We start from the raw sequence: 22,546 nt of genomic DNA on the forward strand, positions 1-22,546 counted from the left end.
CGACGACGCTGGCACCCGATGGCTCGCGAGGAACAATCTCGTTGTATCAATTTCCGTCGCTTTGCTGGCCACAAGTTTAATCGCGGGGAAACATCGTGGAAAGAAAACCTAACGGGGTCGAACCAATTTCGATACGAATTCCTATCTATAGACGAAGAACAGGTAAACGCGTGGAAATTGCGAACTTGTTACCAATTCCTATATACCTGAAGGTAATAGCTAATGGAATCTAATGATTTTCGATATTTCACTAATAATATTCCTCTGAAAATAAGATATTACCGACAGGAACGCATTGATCTAAAGAATAACGAGGATTTACGCGGCAGCCATCTAAAATTCGCATACGTTCCGCGCACGTTCCCGTGGATTTACGACACAGTCGGGTCCCGCTTCGAATTTCCAACTTCTCTACCTCTGCATCGGCTATAAACGCGAACACCGTGCTAACGCAACACTCGTTTGCACACACGACGATCTTAAATCTGCTGGTGGGCGAAAAAGTCACGCGCGCGTCATAAAGTCAATCCACTGTAGCAAATCTTAACAACAATCTAATATCGAAGGCTCGTAACCTTGCAGACAAGGTCGGAAAGGTGCGTTCGAGGACCTATTTCTGACGATGTTTCGTTTCGTTTCGTTTTGTAACGCCCCAACGGAGAAGAACGGCTTTGTACGTCTGCGCGAAAGAAAAACACCAGCCGAGAGAACGTTACACGGGGAGAATAATGGAAAACGAGGATCCTTTGCGAAAGATTCGAGATCCAGCGAACGGTCTCGAGATTTCCAGCGAGGCATCGATATGGAAATCTAATTCCAAGATCATGCGACGCGTAAAGTTGTTTCCTTGCTTTTGGCGGCTTTTCGAACGTGGCCAAAGGAGAGAAAACTTGCATTCTCATCGGGATATAGGAGGACCCTTTCTGAATGCGATCGCAGTGATGAGACTCGTTTTCAACGAGGACAGACGTCTCTCCAAGGAAAATCATATTTCAAACGTCTGGTAGTATTCGTGGAAGAACGCGAGAGCACGATCTCGTTTAATTAACGGACGGAACTCGAGGCCGTTCTTTAGCGGCTGGGTCGAATTTAATAAAGACGCATGAATTAAACACGGAAACGATGGCGATTTAAAAAATTCATCGGATAGTGTAAAACGCATTGTGAATTGAGAGAAAGATTCGAGATATCTTGGATACAATATGACGAAGTTGAAATGGAAACTGGCCTCGTGCGTTTCAAGGGAATTTAATATCGTCAATATTACAGATGGAAAACATGAATCCAAAAAAATTGCAGTTCTTCGATCTATGAAAGAAATAGAAAAAATGTTCACCGGTAGAAGATCGAAATTATATGAACTCGATCCAAGAGAAATACTGTTTGTTTTCCAACCGATCCCGATGCAAACCGACTATACTCGCAAATAAAATGTTTCACGGGTTTAAATCAAGAGGAAGTACTGCCCGTCTCAAAGAAAAAAGCAAATCACACCAACCTTTGAAGGGTCAAATATAAAACCATATTTCTGAGTTGTTCCAACTTCAAAGCCGTAGTTCTGAAAATAACACAAATGCACTATGTAACTAACGAACCTATTTCTAATTTTCCGTCTATCCGCTTTGCTTCAATCCGTTTTATTCGTACGAAGTTTCTTCCTGAAAAGAGGAAAGAGGAAAAACACATAGAGAAAAGTCAACAAGAACATCCAATCCTACCGTGTACGAGCAAAATTATAATTCCTGTAATGATCTCCGTTGGGATTATGACAAAGAAAATTCGTGAAAACTGGAGAACTGAACCGACGTCCGATTCCATTAATTGGTAGGAAAGGATGGCTCTCGCGATTCGCATATTCTACGATACGCTATGTCAGAGAAGTTATCCAGGAAAAGAAAGGAAGGATTTATTTTATACTGAGACACGGTGTTACTCGAAAGAAATCTAGCTGCTTCCGGTCGCGTTGATCGAGTATGGCTGTGACGAGTGTATAAAGAATATCAAGCAACTTCTTTTATTACTTTTTACATGACTCCAGCGAGGATTTAAAAAGCTATCGATGAGAAAAAAGAGCACGAAACTCGAAGAAAGATTGGAAGAGGAGAATTCGAGAAGCTGCTACCTGAAATGCGGAACGAGAACTGTAAAAGTTGAGGGGAAGGGGGAGGGAAGCAAAGAACGAAGAGATGATGCGCATCACGACAGAAGCAGAAAATTTTTATGAGATATGTGTTGACATTTACGTCATAGCTTATCTACTGCGTTGGGTTTCTATTCGTTTTATTTTGTGAAGCAGCATCGGGATATTTCTGGGTGAGGCACACTCTCGAAAAGTCAAGAGAATATAGCGTCTGCGGAGGAAAGACGTCCTTCAGAAGTTTTAGCGCGTCTTAAAAGAATAAGTCGTTAGGTCTGGATATATACGTGCGTGGCCGCGACATATACGGGGTTTCCCGGATTACTTTGTCGACTAAAGTGTCTCCTCATCAGAGACTAGTTCGCGTCAACGTGAATTTGGAACTAGAATTTCATCCAGAGTTTCGTTCTTATCTGAGGAACCGAGTTATCGCAATAAGTAACTCTAAAGAACTCTGAAAATTGCGTAGAATTCTCTATTTCATTTATTCAAGCAAAAAAAAAGAAAAAGATACAAATTCAAGTAAACTTACTACTTTGTGTAATAATTCTTTAGAGTAGTTTTAAAAGCGTCGATTCAAAAGAAAGGATATAATACTTCTTAGGTGCCACAGCACAGAGAAATCAGCAAGTCCGAGTCGAACTTGGAGAATATCATAGAATGCCATGTTCCATATGCGGTGGAGCGTGGAAAATGTGTGGAGAGACAATCCAGAGTATCCGAAGGAGGTCGCTGAACGGATCGAAATTCGATGAATCGGCTGATGGGAAATGAGAAAAAGAAAGCGTCAAAACGTTTTCACGTGATGGTGAAAATGTGCGCAAATTCATTTCCTGCTTTTCTTCTTCTACCTCGTACTACACGGGTTTCCATGCTCTCGTGATAAGTTCGATACTATTAGAGGAACGGAAATCCTCGCATGAAAGCGTTTGCCATTCCCGATCTACGGAACTCGTTGTCAAACATTCCGAGGATACGGAATGGTCGGTCTCGTGACTACCCATACAGAGAGACCGATTTCTAGAAGCTCTCGCGCGGCCAGAATTTCTGACACCGCATACATCAATATTTAAGTGCGGTTAGCACGTTCGATTTGCAATAAATCACATTAAACTTATCTCAAGTATTCGAATCGCGGTGCTTTCCAGGTAACACGTAGTTCCGCTCTTTAGAGAACGCTCCTAGCAACTTGAGAAAAAAGAATCTTATGCATAAAACTACTGATACGAATCCTGATATTGAACAATATTCACATAATCTTTGAATGATCTTGGAATGGTCATCGTGGAACCTCGTAATAATCTTGCAATTATCTTGGTCTGTCACCGAATAATCTTGACCTTTATCATTAAATGAGCATGCATATGTTTATATACAGTACATGAGTCAACGGAAGATTTTAATCGGAAGAGACTCGTATTATTGTGCCTTGAAATACCGACGTTGTTTTGGTTTGCTAGGTTCAAAGGTAAACAAACTCCGAACAAAACATTATCGCTGTTATTTGTAATCGTCAACCGGAGTTACATTTGCTCTTTTTATTGTTGAAGTGATCGACACTTCTAGGAAAACTCTACATCTGGTCTTCGGTTTTCTCAAGCGCTGAGGTCATCAATAGCGCATAGACAAAAGAATGCGTCGACGACAGACCATAAGCGGCACACGTGCGACGTTGGCTTCAGCGTTCTTATAGTCTCAGGGTAACATTGCTAGCGTGCGGATCTGGATCAGCTTACATTGTATTCCACAAATTGTACTTTATATTCACAATACATATATACTTTCAATACCTTACAATTTACCCACGCGTTTCTTTGATTTCCAAATACATCGAATAACCTTAACAGTTATAATACCACCGGTTGAGGACTCTACCACTCTCTAGGACAGTCATTATAGCGAATCAATATAGCGAGTCATACAGTCGAATAGCGAGCGTAGAGTCGAACAGTAGCATTGAGCGAGCGACGATTACGACCAACATGTATGTACTATCTCTGTACTTGTACTTAAAGTGATTTTAATATATTACAATGTTATCACTCGTCTCGTTAATAAACCAACCAACACGTTTAATAATAATATCCACCTCATGTTTTTAAAAGATTTTAAGAATCAAGCGCTTAGACTTTGGACCGACAGAAACCTTCACGGTGATTAATCGTGAGGCAAATATCCTGTATCCAGAAACAACTGTCAAGGTCTCGTAAGAAATCAAGCGTAAAGAGAAAATCGTATCGTAAACCATCTCTAGCGTAGAGATATCATAAACCAAATCGATTTACAGCTTCTTCGAGTCGTAACGACACACACGATTCGAACAGCCGTAGAGTACACGAAACAAAAATGAATTTTATCGGTGATCAGACGTGTACGGTTCGAACGAAACGTCCAGTCGGTCGTTATCACTCGGGAACAGTCAACTGTATCGGATGATAACGGACGGAAAAAGAAGCGCCGCGTCGTCGCTCTCGTGGAAGCACGCGAATTTCTCGCGACAAATCCGAAATATTCACGAGACCGTGAATCTCAATTTTCAAACGACCACAGTCGTTGCGTCATGTGAAAAAATCTAATAAGATTAATTATCAGTCGAATTCACCGTTCAACGAATTTCATCGCTATCGTGTTTTGCTTTGAATCACCTCCGAACGAATTTTATCGTAGCTGACATTGATATTTCAACGATGCTTTGTTTCTTTATAGAATAGATTTTGCTCGATAGACAAGCGCGAGTTTCATTTTCGCATATTTCTACCATCCAATATCCCGTGTGAAAGACCCGAATTTCGAGCCACGTGTCGCAAACTACGCGGCATTAAGCTCGAAGAAATTCATTTTTCCTATCCCGCGTCTAGTGGATTGCCGATGATCCAGACTTCTAAGTATCAAGCATCTTGACGCGTGCAATACCGGAAATCGAATGTGACGGAGAAACGCGGCGCAACAACTACACGCAATATTATTTCTGGCATCTGTTTCCGGCTTCTGCGTGCTAAGCGAACTCGTCCTATTTGGCATGCAGCTACGTTCGTAACTTAAACAGCTTAATAACAGTAAATTCTTTTGTACGCGGAATCTAATCTGAAATTGTCAATTGCCCATGGAGATTTAAGTCATATCGTTCGACGGAGGCGTATCCAGTTAAAAACGCATAAAATTACGCGCGTATAAAACGTAGTATAAAAACGTAGTGGATAGTCGAGTTAATTCGACCAAGCATCGAATAAAACGAAGGAATCACATTAGTCTTTGTTTGATTGCATTTCCGTTGGACAGACGAGGATTATTCTAGCTTAGCACGTGGATAAATTTTCAATTGCGTTTAATCCATTTTGCTTGCGTTAATAATTTATTTTCGCGTTTAATTGGGACCGAAACTTCGCATATGTTCTTTCACCGTTGCGAGGGTACGTTTGATAATTCAACGAGACGCGCCATGGAAACGTATTGTAATAGCAGTAATTCAGGAAGGAGCATCAAGCTCATTTATTCAAGTGAAAATATAAAAATAGATTTCTGATATTCCTCAAAATTCTCTGTTATCATTTTAGCGAATAATATATAACATAGATCTTCGTACGCAAGTAGAGAATTATTTTCATTAATTTCATTGTTTTATGCGCGTACGCTGTCACACGCCGGTCGTTCTCTCATTCGCGACAATGACAAATTCGTCGGTCATGTTCCGCTTTAATTACTCGCACTTCTGCTTTGAACCGTCCTTTCCGCAAAAAATCGAATCTAATTAACGTTTCCCTGATGCCGATCGCAATTTCACCAGGCTCTATCCGTAACCTTTCTAGCAATTTCCAAATTTCCGGCTGATATCGCGCGTTCCCATTTGACCATGACACCTGGCATATGTCCGTGTCCAGCCGTTGGAGGATCGAATAACGGTCCAATCTTTCGACACTGTTCACCGTCACAGAGAATCGGCGACGGAACCACGACACTACTACACAACCGCTCGTATCCAGGACATCAAAAGCAGATGCGAATTCGAAATCTAACAAATCTGTCGTACCTACACCACATTTCTCGCCGTATAGAACGATAGAATTATTTAGCTAGTCGTGTACATTTCAGAAAAAAAAATTTCATAAAATCTTTAAATTTTTTTCATTAATCCGGTCAATTTTTGTAACATAGCAAAACCATTGCAGTATGTTAAATTATACGAAAGCATTGCTTTATCTCCGAGTTGAGAAGTAGGATTTTTAAGCGAAGAAATATTCTTTACTTATACTAACGGGGAGAAAGAAAAAAGAAAAGCAGAGCAGAAAGGAACTCTTCAACTCTGACACGCCCGGTTGAAATGTCTTTCTATTCGAATGAAATTTTCACTCGTACGCGGTTTTGCTAGCATTCACAAGGTTGGAACTAAAATCTTTTCTTGAAAAGCGCTTCTCATTGAACCGATAATTTCGACTGTAACGTATAGAATAGAAGAGCTCCTCGTAGAAGAAATCTTCATTGCTAGTCGGAGATTTCAGAATATTAAATACAACGAAAGCAATAAAGATTTCGATCAGACGATTTCTAAAACTTTTTTAATAAAGCACGCTTTATGAAGCGTGCCGATGCTCGTTTTGCGCGCCGTTAATGGCATTGTACACGGGAAGTCTTTCAAAACTGTTTAAAGGACCATCGGTACAACTAACTCACGACTTCATAAGCGTCATTCATATTTTATCAGCCATCGAACTGATGGAGAGATATTAGCCCTTAAAATATAAAAGTAAACAATAAATTCCAGAATCTTTTGCTATTAAAAGCAATACGACGAAAAAAAGAGGAAGATTGGGAAATTACGAGGAAAAGAAGCAATTGATTTCTTTAATGGAAAAGATTCTACTTCCCATCTGTCTAAAAACTCTTCATAATTATTCATAAAAATCTTATACTTCTATCCTATCTTTTCAGGTATGAGGCCAAAAATGAAGAATCATTACAGAGCTCATCAGCTGTCTGTTTGGCTTCGCCTCGTGCCGGAACTCCATCGAGCTGGAATGGAAGATGTGGATTCCAGGCATAATCTATTTCGTGGACACTCGGACCCTAGCCTATACGATGGCTCGGTGAGACCGGATCCTCTGAGCAGGATCAGCGAAGAATTCAGAAGGAAGAACATCACCACCGAACCACCAACCACTACAGATTACAATGCTGCCACGTGTGTTAGCTACATTCAGAGCACGAATTTGCAGAACGTTCATAACGTCAGTACAGATACTCTGGCTAGCCTGGATGCAGCTGGGTACGTAATAAGCAATTTCAACGTAATGAAAACATTAATAAAGTACCTTGCTGTGCTACTCCTTGTCTTTGTATCTTTGGAACATTGTCTATGCATTTGCTAAACCGGATAGCCAGAATTGCTCAATTATGAAAGCATGTCTTTCTTATTTTTACCAGCTACTATAAAACAGCTGCTTCTCTAGTTGAGAAAAATTTCTCGGTTCGTTTTCTTTTCAGATTTCAGAACTAATGTTAGATATGCGTGATTTCTTTATCAACAGAGAGTATTCAAGTTTTAAGTGCGAATAAAATAGAAATAATGAAATCTGGTTGAATAATAAGAAGTAAATAATTTGTTCTTTCCATAGGTTCGCTGCATATTCTACAGCTTTGAGCGTGACAATCGCGATCGGATGCAGTTTACTGGTTTTGAACGTGCTGATTTTTGCGGGAGTTTACTATCAAAGAGACAAAACAAAACTCGCGGTAAAAAGCATTCAGCAGCAACAAATGTTAAATCAACAGTGCGGACCACGAGGTTTCTCCGAGCTCAAACAACCGCCTCCGCCGCATTCTCATTTCCCCGGAAGCGGTCAAGTTATCGTCGATGTCGAGAACGAAATGCTGAGAAGGTATAGTTTCTTTCAAAGCTTCGTAACATCGATTTTTCTCGCTAACTGCAAATATATTCACAAAACAGAGTCCGAAAGTACCAAGTTGTATCAAAGTTAATTTAATTTTAATCAGATGGTGTAAATGAAATTATTAACGACACAATGTAGGAGATTATCGAAAAGGTGGTCATAAATTCGTTAATGATATTTGCCCCAATGCTCGCATAAGCTTCCTGATGTTAAACAATACTCTTACTATCCCTTGTTTGTAATAGTTTGTAATCAAATCAGAAATTATACCATCCATCATTTTATCGTCATTTCATCTTGTAAATAAGCTTCTCATACCACCCTTTCGTATTTATATCATCGATGGCCACCTTTTCCCCCAATACACCCTATTGCACGATTCTTGTTCGACGTTAATGTAGCGACGCATTCAGTTGACCAATAATTACATATAATCCGTAACTGTTACGAAGCTCGTAACGATCGATCGTCGTTCCAGGAACGTTATGAAAGGCCCTCCGAACGATCCCAACACGCTTCTCCAACAGGGCCAGGGAACTCACACGTTGCCTCATCAACACCATTATCAAAAGCAACATCAGCAACAGCATGCCACTCTTCCCCGAGCTTCCGTCATACAGGACATGAATGCACAAACCCAAGTGAGAGTCAGTCATTTTACTCCAACGTTTGCGTGTCGCAATTAGATAGAGGAATGAAGTCTCATAAAATTCCATCGTCAATCAAAAATTCCATACCTCTCCTTGTTTTTGTATTAATCTCTTTCTATTACTCTATTGGATTCCATTTATTTCATTTGTACACCGTTCCCAAAAATTGCTCTACTCAAGTACGAAATTTCTCTTCAAACGAGATCAAACCCTTCTTGCACCATAATCTAGACAATCTAGACGTCGCATCGAACAAAATATAAACACGGTGTTCAATATCAACTATTTTGTTTATTTTGTTTATTTAAAAAAAACGTAGAGGATATACTACAAACGGAATATCTCGTAATATCCATCAACCAGAAACAACGAGTTTGTTCATGACGTTAAGATCGAGGACCTCTGTACTTACCATGTTGATTTAAGAAACTTCCGCTGTTTTAACGAGCTACGGCCTTTGGAAGCTCCATTCATAATCTTATTAAGGAGCTTTTAAAACTGCTAAAGTCTGACCAGGTGAAATTTACAACGGGGAAAGCTTCTTCTTGACGTTCCACGGCGCGGTGATTATTTTGACGGCGGATGGTACCATCCCTTTTATCCTGTTAGCGAATTTCCGTAGATTTGGTAGAGATGACGACGGCGACAAACTTCATTAAAACGAATCTCCAACTTTCGTCTTTTTCCTTCATACTTATTTCGATTTTCGTTTCTTTTTTCCGCCGAAAATTTCAATTTCCCTTGGAAAGTTCTAGAACCTTCCTGAAAGACACGGTGCGGATTAACGAAGCGAAATTTCCTGGCGTTCTCACAGAGGTGACGATCGAATTAAAAATTAGTTCGACATACAAAATGTGGCGTTTATTTTTTACGGTACAGAGAACCATCTTTTGGTCTTTCATGCTCGATAATTAAGTTGCTCCGCTAAATCGCTTTATTTCCTAAGAAAATATCGAAATGGTCCTTTCGTTTTTACCGTGCAAATTATCTAAACGTACAAATATTCCACGTATGAAATATTGGTTAGACTCAATCGTCTAGCAACAATGAAAAGTATTGAAATTTCTCCTTTCTAACGCTATTTTGAAATTTTAGGGTCCACCAAACGGATCCATACATCTGACAGTACCAAGAGCCCCACCACCCCCCCGAGCAAAGAGTCCTCCCGAGAACCAGCCCCTGTTGCAGAATGCCACCGTATCGAGTCGTGTGTGCCAAGCTACGATGAGTGAGATGATAGTGTGATGTTTGGACCCCCCTCCAGTCGTGCCGGACGTTCTCACGGCATCGACGTTGCTCTAAATAACATCAAAAATACAGCGTCTCGTCAATGCCAGTCAAGTTCTATCCTATGAATTCGAAATACTCGAAACAACGCTCTGAGGAAAAATTCTTTTAGGAATATTCCATCGAAATTCCAGCGAACAACGCTCGACTGGTACCTGGCCTGAAAGCTTATACCGTTTTCCATTTCCATCGTCCAGTTGACGACGACGCGCTACAAAAACTAACGGAGGGGGGCAGTAAATGCAGCTTTTTCTTGAAATTAAAGGAACATTCGAAGAATATAGGGAAGAGAAGAATTCGGTATTCGTCGACGAAGAAGAATTAAAGGTACTCGTGAAATTTGAAGAAAGAAAATGCGGCTTCGTGGGAATTTTCGAGGAATTCAAATGATGAAATTGTGACAAGATTAAAAGAATGAAGTTTATCGAAAGTTTTATAAGGACATTTATATAGGAACTGCGAGATATGGTGCGAATAGGAGAAATTCGAAACTGAATTTTATCGAGTAGATTTCTCTTTAAATTCCTTTAGACGAACGAAATGAAAAGAAAAATCTTGAATCGTGTGTTTCGACGGATACCAGAACCTTATCGTGATTGAGAATGATAGATAAATCGCGAGTATAATGGAAATTTCCGATATCCAAAGATCATGAAAATAAGATTGACGACTTTCTTTTTATGATTGATCGTACTTCAATCAAAGAAGAAGGAATCGTTCCATAATGAAATCAAATGAGTACATTCAGCTAGCTAGTCAGTAATAATGAATTCTACGTATTACGAGAGGAGAGAGACGCTCAAAGCAGAAATCGATCATGGAGACTCGTGTATAAAACGCTATCCACTACGATGTTAGATGTTCCTTGTATATATTTAATGAAATAAAAAGACAAAAAAGTGAATTTATACCATAAGTGAAAGCCAAACATGTTTGCTACTTTCTAAGAAAACATGTACTCGTATCCCGTACAGTTTGATCGTCCGTTTCAATCGTTTTTCCCCATTCTGTTTTTCATTTTATTCTTCCTACAATTGACTGTAAACGTTACAAAGTGTAAGTGTGCGAGATCATTAGCGCTCAAATCATCATTGTAAAAAATGCGTTCGACGACGAATCGACTCGATTTTGCTTTTGATTGATCAAAGAATTTCTAGATACGATATTATTGTAAAGTATGCAAATACTACAGATTAATCGAACGTTAAATTAATTCGAATTTCTGTCTTTGATTTAAGATAACAGATACCTTATTCACACATACGACACAATGGGCCGTCCATCTTTTGCTATTATAATCTCTGAGATATTTCATTTCGATATTAATATCATCGATTAAAATTATACGAGTTTTAAGTATCATAATTTATATACAATAGTACAAGGAGATTATCGTTAAGCATCAATTTTTATAAAATTTCATAAAGAAATATATGAAAAAGCGGACAGTATTGAACAACCAAAATCACCACACTATCATTAAATGCTTCAAGTACAAAGTTCTTCATAACAATGTTTTTAATTCAATATGTATATGAAAATAATATTGAAGAATCAAAAGAGATCGCCGTTCCTTCGGTTCAAGCACAAAAATGGAATTGAAATATCTGATTTTACATATATTGATATAATGAATTCTCTTTCGTCAATCAAAAGCTTCGATCGTCAATGAACAATATCGTTCAACCTCGTCCCATTAATTATTGTAATACCGTAATTCGAAACGATTCCATTTCACGAAAGAAAATCAAACTGACTGATCGACGCTTTCAAAACATGCCGTTCCGACGATGAACGTTTGTGAAATGGAGTGTGGGCAATTACCATCTTTTTTACGCTTTTGGTAACATTGAGAAATCTTCCAGAGAGGAGATTTCGTTTCACTCGAATTACCACGTATACTATTGACAAAAAAAAAAAAAAAAAAAAAAGAAGAAGAAATACAGAAAGCGAAGGGAAATTGAATGAAAAATGATCACGTGAAAAAGGCTCGATTTACACCTATTCAAATTTTAATTACCTAGTTACGATATAGGGAAAAATATTGTTATTTTCTTATTTAAAAAGAAGATTTAAGAAATGATTCGTTATTAAGATACGGCAATCTAGCTCTGAAGAAAATTAAAACAATTTCTGTCATTCCATGGTAATTCGATTACAGTTCGAGTATGTTCGAATGTGATATTTCATCCAGTATCTCATAATCAGAGAAGCCATTGCATAACATTTAATTACAATATGGCTAAGTCGGTAAAGCAAATCAAGCTGTACAGTAGCGGTAATCACAGGTAACTAAATCGCTAATGTAAATCGGGCCGTATAGTTTACGAAACTACGAATCGACATGCGTGTTAAACTATACACTATGAAAGTGGATGTAATTAAAGATCCCTAGAATGCTAAATCATTAAAAGAGAAAAAAATCATAAAAGAAATTAGTCGATTCGTATTGGATTCAAGGTGTACGCGATGTTTTTGTAAAAATAAAGAAATACGTATAGATGTAACATAAAAATTAACATCACTGTTATCGTGTATAACACACTGCCACTGGACACGTAAATTCACGTAAAAAAAGAATTTCGTCGGTCGGTTCGAATAAAAGAGACTGTTACTCCAATGTGACTTGATTCTTTGAAGCACCGTTTTACCCTAATCATCTATTTTTCATTGTTCTAAATGCTCAAAATTCAATATCATGCGACGAGTGTATCATATAGACGTTATTGTAAAATTATAAAAAAGAAACTAAAAAACCTTCTTAAGTAAATTTGTTAATAAATTTTTGTCGATCCGTTATAAACAACCGAAAAATAAATTTTTGAATATAAAACTCTAATCTGTACTAATATGTAAGCAACTTTTATTATACTTACTGATTCACCGTTAGATACATTTTTCGATGCCATAATTAGTAAATGTTATACAGTTTTCAATAACACCTCACTTTATGCAACGTAAGAACATTCAAAGAATATGCTTCAAAGAGTTAACCACTGAACAGAATTTAACACTTTCACTGTTGTCAACTAATCAAGCTGTCCTTAATCAAATCAAAAGCGAAATTATATATTTATTTCTATTACTATTTATACGACAAATGGAATCAAAATTTGCGAAACATTTTTAAATGTTCAAATCACGAACATTACCCAGGCACCCAGTGAACGCGTTAAAGGAAGTTTCCATGGTTAAGCCACTTAGAATCTTGTTTTTATGGAACCACCACATGAAGGCCGAGCTTAAAGAAAAGAGTACGTGTTAATATGAAAAAAAAGAGAAAATCAAAGTTTTTTGTACATACAATTAAGCAATTAAAATAAAATAAATCGAAGGATGTGTACGATGTTCTTGCCAAGTTGTATGATACGATTGAAAAATTTATCGGTCATTTTCAGCATCATCGTGAATGAATAGAAACAAGAAATAATGTTCATTATACCGAATAAAGTCTTTTTTAAGATGACTTGCGGAATTTCGTGAAAAAGTTACGTAATAAATATCATTAAGTATGGACAATCCGAATATAAGACTAAAGAAGAAGCGAGTAATAGTAGACTTAATTAAGAAGAAACCATGATCGGTAATGGAAAGAATAACAACGGGAAGAGATAGTGAGCTGGTTAAGCAGATGTTTAAGGAAATTTAAATAACATATATTAAATACACATATTATGGATTGTAATGAATTTATTATGGCGAATATTATTACATTTATGTGATTTTTAGCTGGCCTCGCGTTCCATCGAAAAATGCCTGAAACAGATCTTTCGGTCGAAGGCAAGGCTGTCTGTTATGTTTAACGTTTCTGTTATCAAATTGTAAATATATAACAAAATACATGGTGATATTAATTGTATGTGTTAAATATCTTTCCCAGAAGTTATATTCAAACGATTTATTCAAATCTTGTTAATTTTTAATGAGTTGAACAACGTAATGAGAACTTTTAAGCGTAGTTTTTAATGTTTTTTCATTGAAATAAATTACAGTCAAAAAATATTACATGAGAAGTTGCTCCTTGTTTTCTGTTTGACTGGGTTAACATTAGCATTGACTAAATATGGAATAGATTTGACATTATACGAGACTTTGTATCTCACATTCTGAAATACCGACACCTTGAGAAAAGTTAGAGCATTTCCATATGATAAAATATTCACGACTGAGTTAAAAACTTATTAGCAGTAGGTAATTTAATATATGTACATACATATTTATCCACTGACGAAGATTTATCTCACGACTGAAATTGACAAGCGTCTTTATGTGTATGTAGGTGCGCGTGCATGTTTTTTTCGCACGCTGGACGCGATACCTTTTATCTTCGCAGACACACGGAGATGGCGCATCAGGGTTTCTTGGCCCCAACATTGCCCTACATACATAGTAAGTGTCTTTATCATTTCCGCGTCACTCCGTTACCAATTTAGCATGGAATAAAATTACCATTAGTTGTGATTGGAATTAATATTAATTATGAAACTAAAAATAAGGACAGTATATTTTATAATCGCGCATCCGAACTCGTCTTCGTACAAATTATTCCCATACGAATGCAGTTTCAAGAATTCAATTCATTTAAACGGTATCATATATATATATAATGCTTTCCGTTTGCAATTGTGCATATTATATCCTCAAATATTATTAATACTATAAACGAGTACCTTGCTTTTCAATTCCATTTATTATTATCTTTTCTATAGTTAAGTAACAATTGAGCACTAATATATTGAGTAAAATCTCTTTGCTCAGATTTCTAATTAAATGCCAGTTTCAAATTTTAATGCAATATGTAAAGTACAAATCATAACATTAAACGTGGTACATCTACATATACATATATCTAAAATTGTTCCCGATAAAATTGTATACCACACTTATCATTAGACGTAGGTGGTAGCAATTTGATGCGTAAGATATGTACGTAATGTAAGAACAGCGTGAGTGACGTGATGTCTGCTGAGAATAGCAGGCTAATGTTTGTTTCGATATAGAGCCTCGTACAACGTACACCGAGTTTAATAGCTGCGCGGACTCCAAACGAACAACATGTATCGAAGGATTGCTGTAATTTTTGTCCTATGTTACCTGAGTTTCTCACCAACTTGTCGAGCCATCGATATCGATGATTGTGGTAAGTTTCGATTTCACTACTTTTAATTATGAATATTTTTTCCCCGATAAGAAGTACAATATTGCAACAAAAGAAGAACGTAGAAGTTACAAACAATAGTATTTCTGTTTTAAACAAATTAAAATAACATCATGTTGATAACGTGCTGCATATAATTAGCTTTGTTGTGCTGTATCGGTTATCAGTAACATATAAAAAAGAACTGAAGGAAAACATGATCGTTATAATAAATTAATTGAATATACATTTCAATACTATTCGTTGATTACCTTAACAATATTATATATTTATATTATAAAGTACTTTATAAGTATAGAACAACAATTGAAATTGTTGTTTATTTTAATAATAAAATTATTTTTTCTGTAGCGATATAGATACAGTATTTGAATAAATAGCCAATAAACAAAACATACGCACACAATCATGATTGATAACCAATAAGATTTCTTTGTTTTGATCATTTTTATTATGAAGATAATTGAAATAAGTTCAGAAATCGCGTTAAATATTTCATCATTTAAATTTCATGGTCCAAAACCGTGCTGATCTTATGGTATATTATAATTATATTTCAGTTTCATTTTTATTCGCGTTAAGGGCGATTTAATAAAACTGCAAGTTCAAGTCACTAACGGCTGTTTTCTTCCAATTTAGAATTATCACAAATAAATGTAAAATTATTTCATTTTAAGAAAACACACTTTACTGAATAGAATACCACTTAATTATCGGTTAAGTAGCATACAATTGATGTAATAATATACAATCGTAAAAATGGCGGAAATTCTTGTCTCAGAAATTCAAAGTCATGAGCTTACAACTTCTCTATAATTGTCAATGTGAAATTTTGTTTACATAAACGGTGTACATATGACTAATCATAATAAATAAAATTATCAACATAATTTTGTATATGTATATAAATATGTGCAAACGACTCTCATTCGAAACAGTGTAAGAATATGTTAGTGAGATAATAACAATTATTGATAACACAATTTTCTTCGTACAGGCTCGAAAGTGGGAAAATTTACGTCTGTAACTCTGGACTGTGATATGAATAAATCTGTATGTGATTTAATACCAAATACAAATGCAACAATTAATATTGATTTTACAGTTGGTTAGTATGTTCACATAAGATGTCTATTTCTTTTTGTCTGTTTGCTTTTGAACACAAAACAGTTAAAAAATTAAACATAATTTTGCAGATAAAGATGTTTCAAAAGTTAATGCAGTTGTGCATGGTATTGTGATGGATGTTCCTATACCTTTCCCATTGCCAAATGCAGATGCTTGTCAAGATCCTAATTCTGGCATTAAATGTCCCTTAAAGAAGGGTGATGCCACATTACACTATAAAAATACATTAATGGTGCTAAAATCCTATCCTAAGGTACTATAGAGTGACAGTTTATTAAGCTATATTTGCTGCAAATACATTATTAGTAAATTCTATAAATCATTAAATTACAGGTCAGCGTTACTGTAAAGTGGCAACTGAAAGATGAGAACAATGAAGATATTATTTGCATATTAATTCCAGCACGAATCAAATAGGTAAAATTAATCCAGAATCTATTGTAATTCTAGTTTTGAAGAAAAATATACACATTACAAAAGTTGTATGAAATATATATAAAATATAAGAGTAAAAAATTTAATTTTTTATGTTTTGCAATTTAAATTATCTTAATATACATGATAAAATAAAGTTTCATACAATTTTTATTGAAATTAGTGCATTGGCAATGTAAAAATATAATATATTGTAGCAACAAAAAACGAATGTATTTTTTTTTAAATACGTAATGTGCTACAAACTTAAATGCTGAATAAATAAAAAGTAAGGTTAGTAGTGGGGATTTATGTTAAACAAATTGTTTAAAACCTGTATGTTGTTATAAATTAGTTTAAAAAGAGAAATGTTTAAATCTGTAGTATTTTGTTTGTCTAGATGAATAATTATTTTATCTAATACAAAGATAATCATATTGCAATAAATTTTTAATTTCTGTATATTATATTAGAAATTAAATAATATGACTCCTGATTTTATTAGATGCCCATACGTTTAGGTATTTTTCAAAACGCGACGAAGTAAACAAATGTTACTTTTTATGGTTTATTTTTTTTTTTATTTAATTTAGAGTACGTCTTTTGGTAATTTTAGCATTTACTAAAGAAACATCAACTGTCCATTCTATCACATTTATCCTCTGTTTTTTCAGTATCCATTTGATGGATAGTTCTTTTGATTCTTCGTGTCAATAAACTATGTCTTGATGTTTGCTGTGCTTGATATATTGGTTCATATTCTCTCAGTTGTGCCATGAAACCTTCATTAGGATTTATACAAAACCTTCTTTGTTGTACAATTTCATATGCACGTCTAAAAAGATCATATTATTTCAATAATTTTTTTAATAATAAAGACGAACAGAAGAAGAAAAATAGGAATTTACGTTTGGGAGAGTCCATATTTTTCCATAAGGTATGCTAAAACTAATGCTGCAGATCTTGATATTCCAGCATTACCATGTACTAAAACTCGACCTCCAGAGTTTAAAGCTTCATCAATAAATGTTCTTACCTTGTGAAAATGCTGAATAATATTTTCTGTTGCTGTATCAGCAATATTCAAAACAAGATACCTGTGACATTAGTATGAATTATTATTGATATATTAATCATTTCCGAAACAATTTTACTAGTTAATTACTTATATTAAGTCATAAATGTTACATACTTAAATTTATCCGGAAAATTGGGCTTTATAAAATTTGCTTCTATGTCTTGCCTAACACATATTATATGTGTTATGCCAGATTGTAATAAAGATGGTAGTTGTGATTTGATAGCTGCACTATATGGGCCAAGATATAACCCAGGTATTACTTCCTAATGTAAAGTAACTATTAATTTAAACTATATATCTTTTATGTATCTTTTGATAATATTTACACTTGATATACCTGCATATCCCTTCTCATTGTATACGTCCATTCATTTGATTTTTCTGCTTTAGCATAAATAGATATCCTTGGAATGTTGTCATATTCGCCTTTAGTGGCTTCCTATAAAATATTCTTTCTTTGGTCTCTTATAGTTAATTGTTATAGCTCACAACATATAAGGTATTGCAAGAAGGGAAGTTTATCAATAAATAAAACTACGAACTACTACAAGTGAGATTTACTTTTAATAACAATAACAGAAATGTCAAATGCAAAAATATAAACAAGAAATATGCATAAAACAAGAAATATGCATAAAACAAGAAATATGCATAAAAAGCATAATCTCAACATTAGCTTTACCAGTTCGCACGAAAAATGATAAAACATAAAAATGAAGAAAGTTGCATATTTGAAAATATACAAATAGAAAAAATATGTCAGTAACAAATAATATAACCTACAATTCAAAGAATGCATTTTTTATAACAATTTAAAATCGATATTGCAAGCCGTATACCTTATCGTGATGAGATTCATTATTGTCTAGAGACAGCATAGCACTAATTTTGCGCACTTAAACGTGTAAAAATTTCGACTGTAGATTAGAAAATAAGAAATATGATATGCTTTTTCCCGCGATCTCGATATTGTTTCCTGAAGCAGCGGCCATTTGTAATATAGTGAGCTACTAAGGCGTTCTCTAGTGTAGAATATCCAAATTATATTACATTTCTATATCTCTTTTTACTGTTAGAAAATTTAAGAATGTATTGCAAAGTACTAGAAGCTATGCTATATAAAATAAGTTGCCGGTAAATAAAATAATCGTTCTTTTGTCTTAAGAAAATCTAAAGAAATTATTTAATTAATGTTCTAAAGAAATTATTTAATTGATGTTGATTTTCGGAAATAGAAAAATTAATTTTACTATCTATGATTCTTTGTAAATGTTGAATTGTTGTATGATTTTGTAGGAATTAATTTTATACTAAATCTATATAAAAATTTGTATATATTGTCGTATTATGCTTTTTAGAGAAAATTTAATGAGACTTTCTAAAAATGGCGGATGTTTGATTTTTAATAAAGTATTATTAATCATAATCTATTTTTTTGTACGTTATGATAATATTAGTTATCTTATTCGTCAATTAGTTATTTTTATATATTAGAATTCTAATAATTATAGATAAGTTTAGACCGTTCTACAAGAACAAGTGCAAGCATAGGAATGTTAAAGATTTTCTTTAAATAAATCTTATAATAGCAAATACATATGAGGGATTATTTTTTAATTTTAAGATATGTATTACGATAAGAGTTTGGAGGAAATTAGATTAAAATCGCCTCAGAAATAGCGCAACTACGATATCGTTAGCCGAATTGCGTAGCAGAAAGATTTCCCGTTCTACAAAGAAAAGGGAAACGGTATGCTTTCGGCCACGAGCACGAGCTGGGCAACGCAATTTAGTTACGAACTGTTTAATACAAGATTTTACGAGGCACCGATTCCCTGTTGCGGTAACCTGCGCGTATTTTCTTCCGGGACGTAATACAATTTTCTATAACTATCGCCACGCTTTCGCGATGAAAGTCTATGCATGTAGCGGCATCAGCTCGCAATTCTGTGTGCGTGCTTGATACGCGTTTTACCGGAACACTTGATAGATTTCATAGACGCGCCGGTGCCCGTGCTTCCGTGGAAAATAGCTATTTGCGCGAACTGTTACGTTAACCAAGTGCGTAAATTTTGATCAGCAGATCTTCGCCTTTCGCACCCTGACTGACCATTATTTCGTAATGCGCTGGTCACGAATTATAATTGATGTAACTAATAGTAGTCTGTGACTATATACGTGCTTTAATTTAATGTCTTGGGCCATTCTTACCATGAAATTGGAGGTGTTCAACATGATCATTGTCTCCCTATAAGATATTACATTGCAGACTCATTCTATCGTAGTTTCTTAAAACTTTAAGCATTAATTATGGCAATGAAATCTTTAAAACATGGCTGTCACAGTAGATTGGGGGTAATCTTTGTAGGATGCAAATCCACTTGTTGGTTTTCTGGTTTTTTGTGACTATAAGACTGAACATTGACAGCGTTAAGCATGCAGAGTTGAAAGATGCTTAGAGTTGCTTGAATGCTTGGAAAGTTGGTAGGATACACGAAGCAATTGCTTGAGGCGTTGATATAACGAAATATGTTAACGTAACATGAATTTCTTGGTTGTTCCTTTGTACATCGTAATTTCTTGTAGATAATAAATTGCGGAGGCAACTTGACCTTGATCTGTCGAAGAATGGTGCTATTCTACGGATATCTATCGTTTATCGTTACAGTGCATTGCAGAATTACGCTGATAGAATCCACTTTGTCATGGTCACGCAACATTAGAAGATTTAATTGTCGATAAACTATAAATAGGAAAAATCAATTATGTACACAGGATAATAGTTTCCATAATATAGGAAGGTATTACGAAACATTAGGTGCTTAATTTCCCAAATAAGCAAATGCTGTTTTCCTTAATATACTTCACTGTTTCTATCGCTTTCCTGTCGAGAATTATGAAATTTATACAACTTTCGCCTTCGTTTCGTTCTCTTTTTCAACGAAAAATTACGATATTTCAGGCTATAATACTAGCATACGTTATACAAGTGAATTTCAAACTCTTTTTGGTCCAGAATCCAGAATCACAAGATACTTTAAAATATCTATTCTCGTCTAGCATCACGTTACACTAAATAGGGGTTGTTAGATCTTTGCTCTCCTCGGTAACATGGTTGCCGCCACCGTGGTCCGTATAATTAAATAATTAAGCAGGCAACTGCCGACGGCGTAGTCCTGCTGCATAGAAGTTTACTTTCTAAGCTTGTTGGCGTGTTGAACGCTCGCAGATATGGGAATCCGTGTTGCCCTCAGGGCATCAGCACCGAGATTGTTGCAATCACTAGCCATGGTTCGCGAATCTAGAGCACTAGGCATGCGTTGGACACACAGAACCATCGATCACCATGCGTAATAAATTTGACTTCCCGATGGTGAGATGTCATTTATATTTTTCGTTTTCGTCATTCTTCCCTTCGAGATTAACTTTGAGTTATTTGCACGTGAACGCACCAAAAGAATCCTAAAATCGTTTTCTCTCACAGAAATTTTCACACAATAAATAGTACCGATTCTACATTTTTCTTTCTTGTGAGATACTCACACGGATCTATTGGTTCACTCGGTACGTTCCCCCCTCCCCCTCCCCTCGAGGCTCTGTTCTATATAATTGCCTAGGAATGTAGAGAAATTAGGAATAATGTTTTGCTATTCCTTGAATTCCGTTCAGTCTCAAGTTGCCCAATAATTATATCATTTTTCATGTCAATGAAACTGGACAATCGTATTACTACGATTCTAATCACGAATTTTCCTTGTTAGATATCCAATTTCATTATTATCAATTTGAAATAAATTATGTTTTTCTTCTTCTTTCTCCTGTTTAATTCTTTCAATTCAAAGCTATTAGAACTCTATAAGCGACTTAACTGCTCCACCGTTTTTCTCGTCTATTCTAGGAAAAACAAGTCTTATTATTTCGAGAACCAATCCGGCAAGTCCTAATTGTCAGGTCACCCGGTACGTTGCCCCTTCGGCAATGTCCACTTTGCGAACGTCAAGAAACGCGATCACCGAAGCAACAAGAAATCACATTCTGCCGTTCGTCGATCGGGAGCGATCGAGGTTCACGAGGACAAATTCAGCAATCCAACGAGAAGAAAAATGCACCGAGGGAATGTATTAGAAACGACCACCTTAACTCTCAGCATTACGATTTATCCAACTGCTGCTAACGCGTCACGTATGCATCGTGTCATGATGATTTATCGCGTCCCGTTCTTCCGGTGAAAGAAGACAAGTATTTTCATGAGTATTTTCACTTTGCAGCAGATGCAACAGATTACCAATATTCGCTTACTCTTCCTGGCATAAGAAATTTGTTATCGTTTTCGTTACGTACAAGACTGAAATGCAGAGAGTACCCAACAGTACAAACAATTTATTACAGACTCGAACATAGTCGTGAAAGATTAACGTATTTATGTTTTATACGAGGTGTTAACGATAATAAACCACGGTGTATTATTTATTCTGTATGTATATAGACGTTAAGTGTACATTTAGCACATTTATAATCGAGCATGTACACAATTTGTCTCGTGTAAATCAATTTGTTAACGAGTCTCGTGATATGATTTAAATTATATGTATATATACTGCAATTTTTAGCTTATGCAAATTCCCCTGGGTTCCGATTTCAACGCGTTTCTTAGCCCATCGTACGGTTATTGCTTATCGTTCGATTTCATCACTGCTCTCTAATTGTTGCAGCGATGTTTAAAAAGCATTCACTTTGGCAAGAAGTTCCGAACAAATTGATATTTCACGTATTCAGGGGAGGAGAAGTTAGCACGAATTTCTATCG

At 35.6% G+C, this 22,546-nt stretch overlaps 3 protein-coding genes across 6 annotated transcripts in view; 2 read left to right on the forward strand and 1 right to left on the reverse strand.

The window, feature by feature from the left end:
• Nlg-4 (neuroligin 4) overlaps positions 1–13,813 on the forward strand; it is a 263,284-nt gene extending 249,471 nt beyond the window's left edge. For 2 of the 3 annotated variants that reach the window (XM_072004516.1, XM_072004515.1), the window contains exons 11-14: positions 7,064–7,397; positions 7,747–8,010; positions 8,501–8,663; positions 9,768–13,813. In XM_072004516.1, the coding sequence (XP_071860617.1) occupies positions 7,064–7,397; positions 7,747–8,010; positions 8,501–8,663; positions 9,768–9,917 (911 nt within the window). In that variant the 3' untranslated portion in view covers positions 9,918–13,813. The remainder of the gene's footprint in view (positions 1–7,063; positions 7,398–7,746; positions 8,011–8,500; positions 8,664–9,767) is intronic. The other variant, XM_072004517.1, reaches the window with a different exon arrangement.
• Positions 13,814–14,770: 957 nt separating this feature from the next.
• LOC139987809 (NPC intracellular cholesterol transporter 2 homolog a) lies at positions 14,771–17,148 on the forward strand. Its single transcript, XM_072004521.1, has 4 exons — positions 14,771–15,099; positions 16,115–16,225; positions 16,314–16,498; positions 16,579–17,148. The coding sequence occupies exons 1-4, from the start codon at positions 15,015–15,017 to the stop codon at positions 16,660–16,662; spliced, it is 465 nt and encodes a 154-aa protein (XP_071860622.1). The 5' UTR covers positions 14,771–15,014; the 3' UTR covers positions 16,663–17,148.
• Positions 16,153–18,774, reverse strand: LOC139987808 (serine/threonine/tyrosine-interacting protein). 2 transcript variants are annotated; one of them, XM_072004519.1, is made up of 5 exons: positions 18,580–18,774; positions 18,078–18,179; positions 17,852–18,003; positions 17,568–17,756; positions 16,153–17,494 (listed from the first exon to the last, which is right to left on the reverse strand). In XM_072004519.1, the coding sequence occupies exons 1-5, from the start codon at positions 18,616–18,618 to the stop codon at positions 17,293–17,295; spliced, it is 684 nt and encodes a 227-aa protein (XP_071860620.1). In that variant the 5' UTR covers positions 18,619–18,774; the 3' UTR covers positions 16,153–17,292. The 2 variants fall into 2 exon arrangements, with proteins under 2 accessions (XP_071860620.1, XP_071860621.1); XM_072004520.1 differs by lacking the exon at positions 18,580–18,774 and adding an exon at positions 18,524–18,567.
• Between the last annotated feature and the right edge of the window lie 3,772 nt (positions 18,775–22,546).

The sequence above is a fragment of the Bombus fervidus genome, chromosome 5, assembly GCF_041682495.2.
Source record: "Bombus fervidus isolate BK054 chromosome 5, iyBomFerv1, whole genome shotgun sequence".
In the NCBI taxonomy this organism is placed as follows: domain Eukaryota; kingdom Metazoa; phylum Arthropoda; class Insecta; order Hymenoptera; family Apidae; genus Bombus; species Bombus fervidus.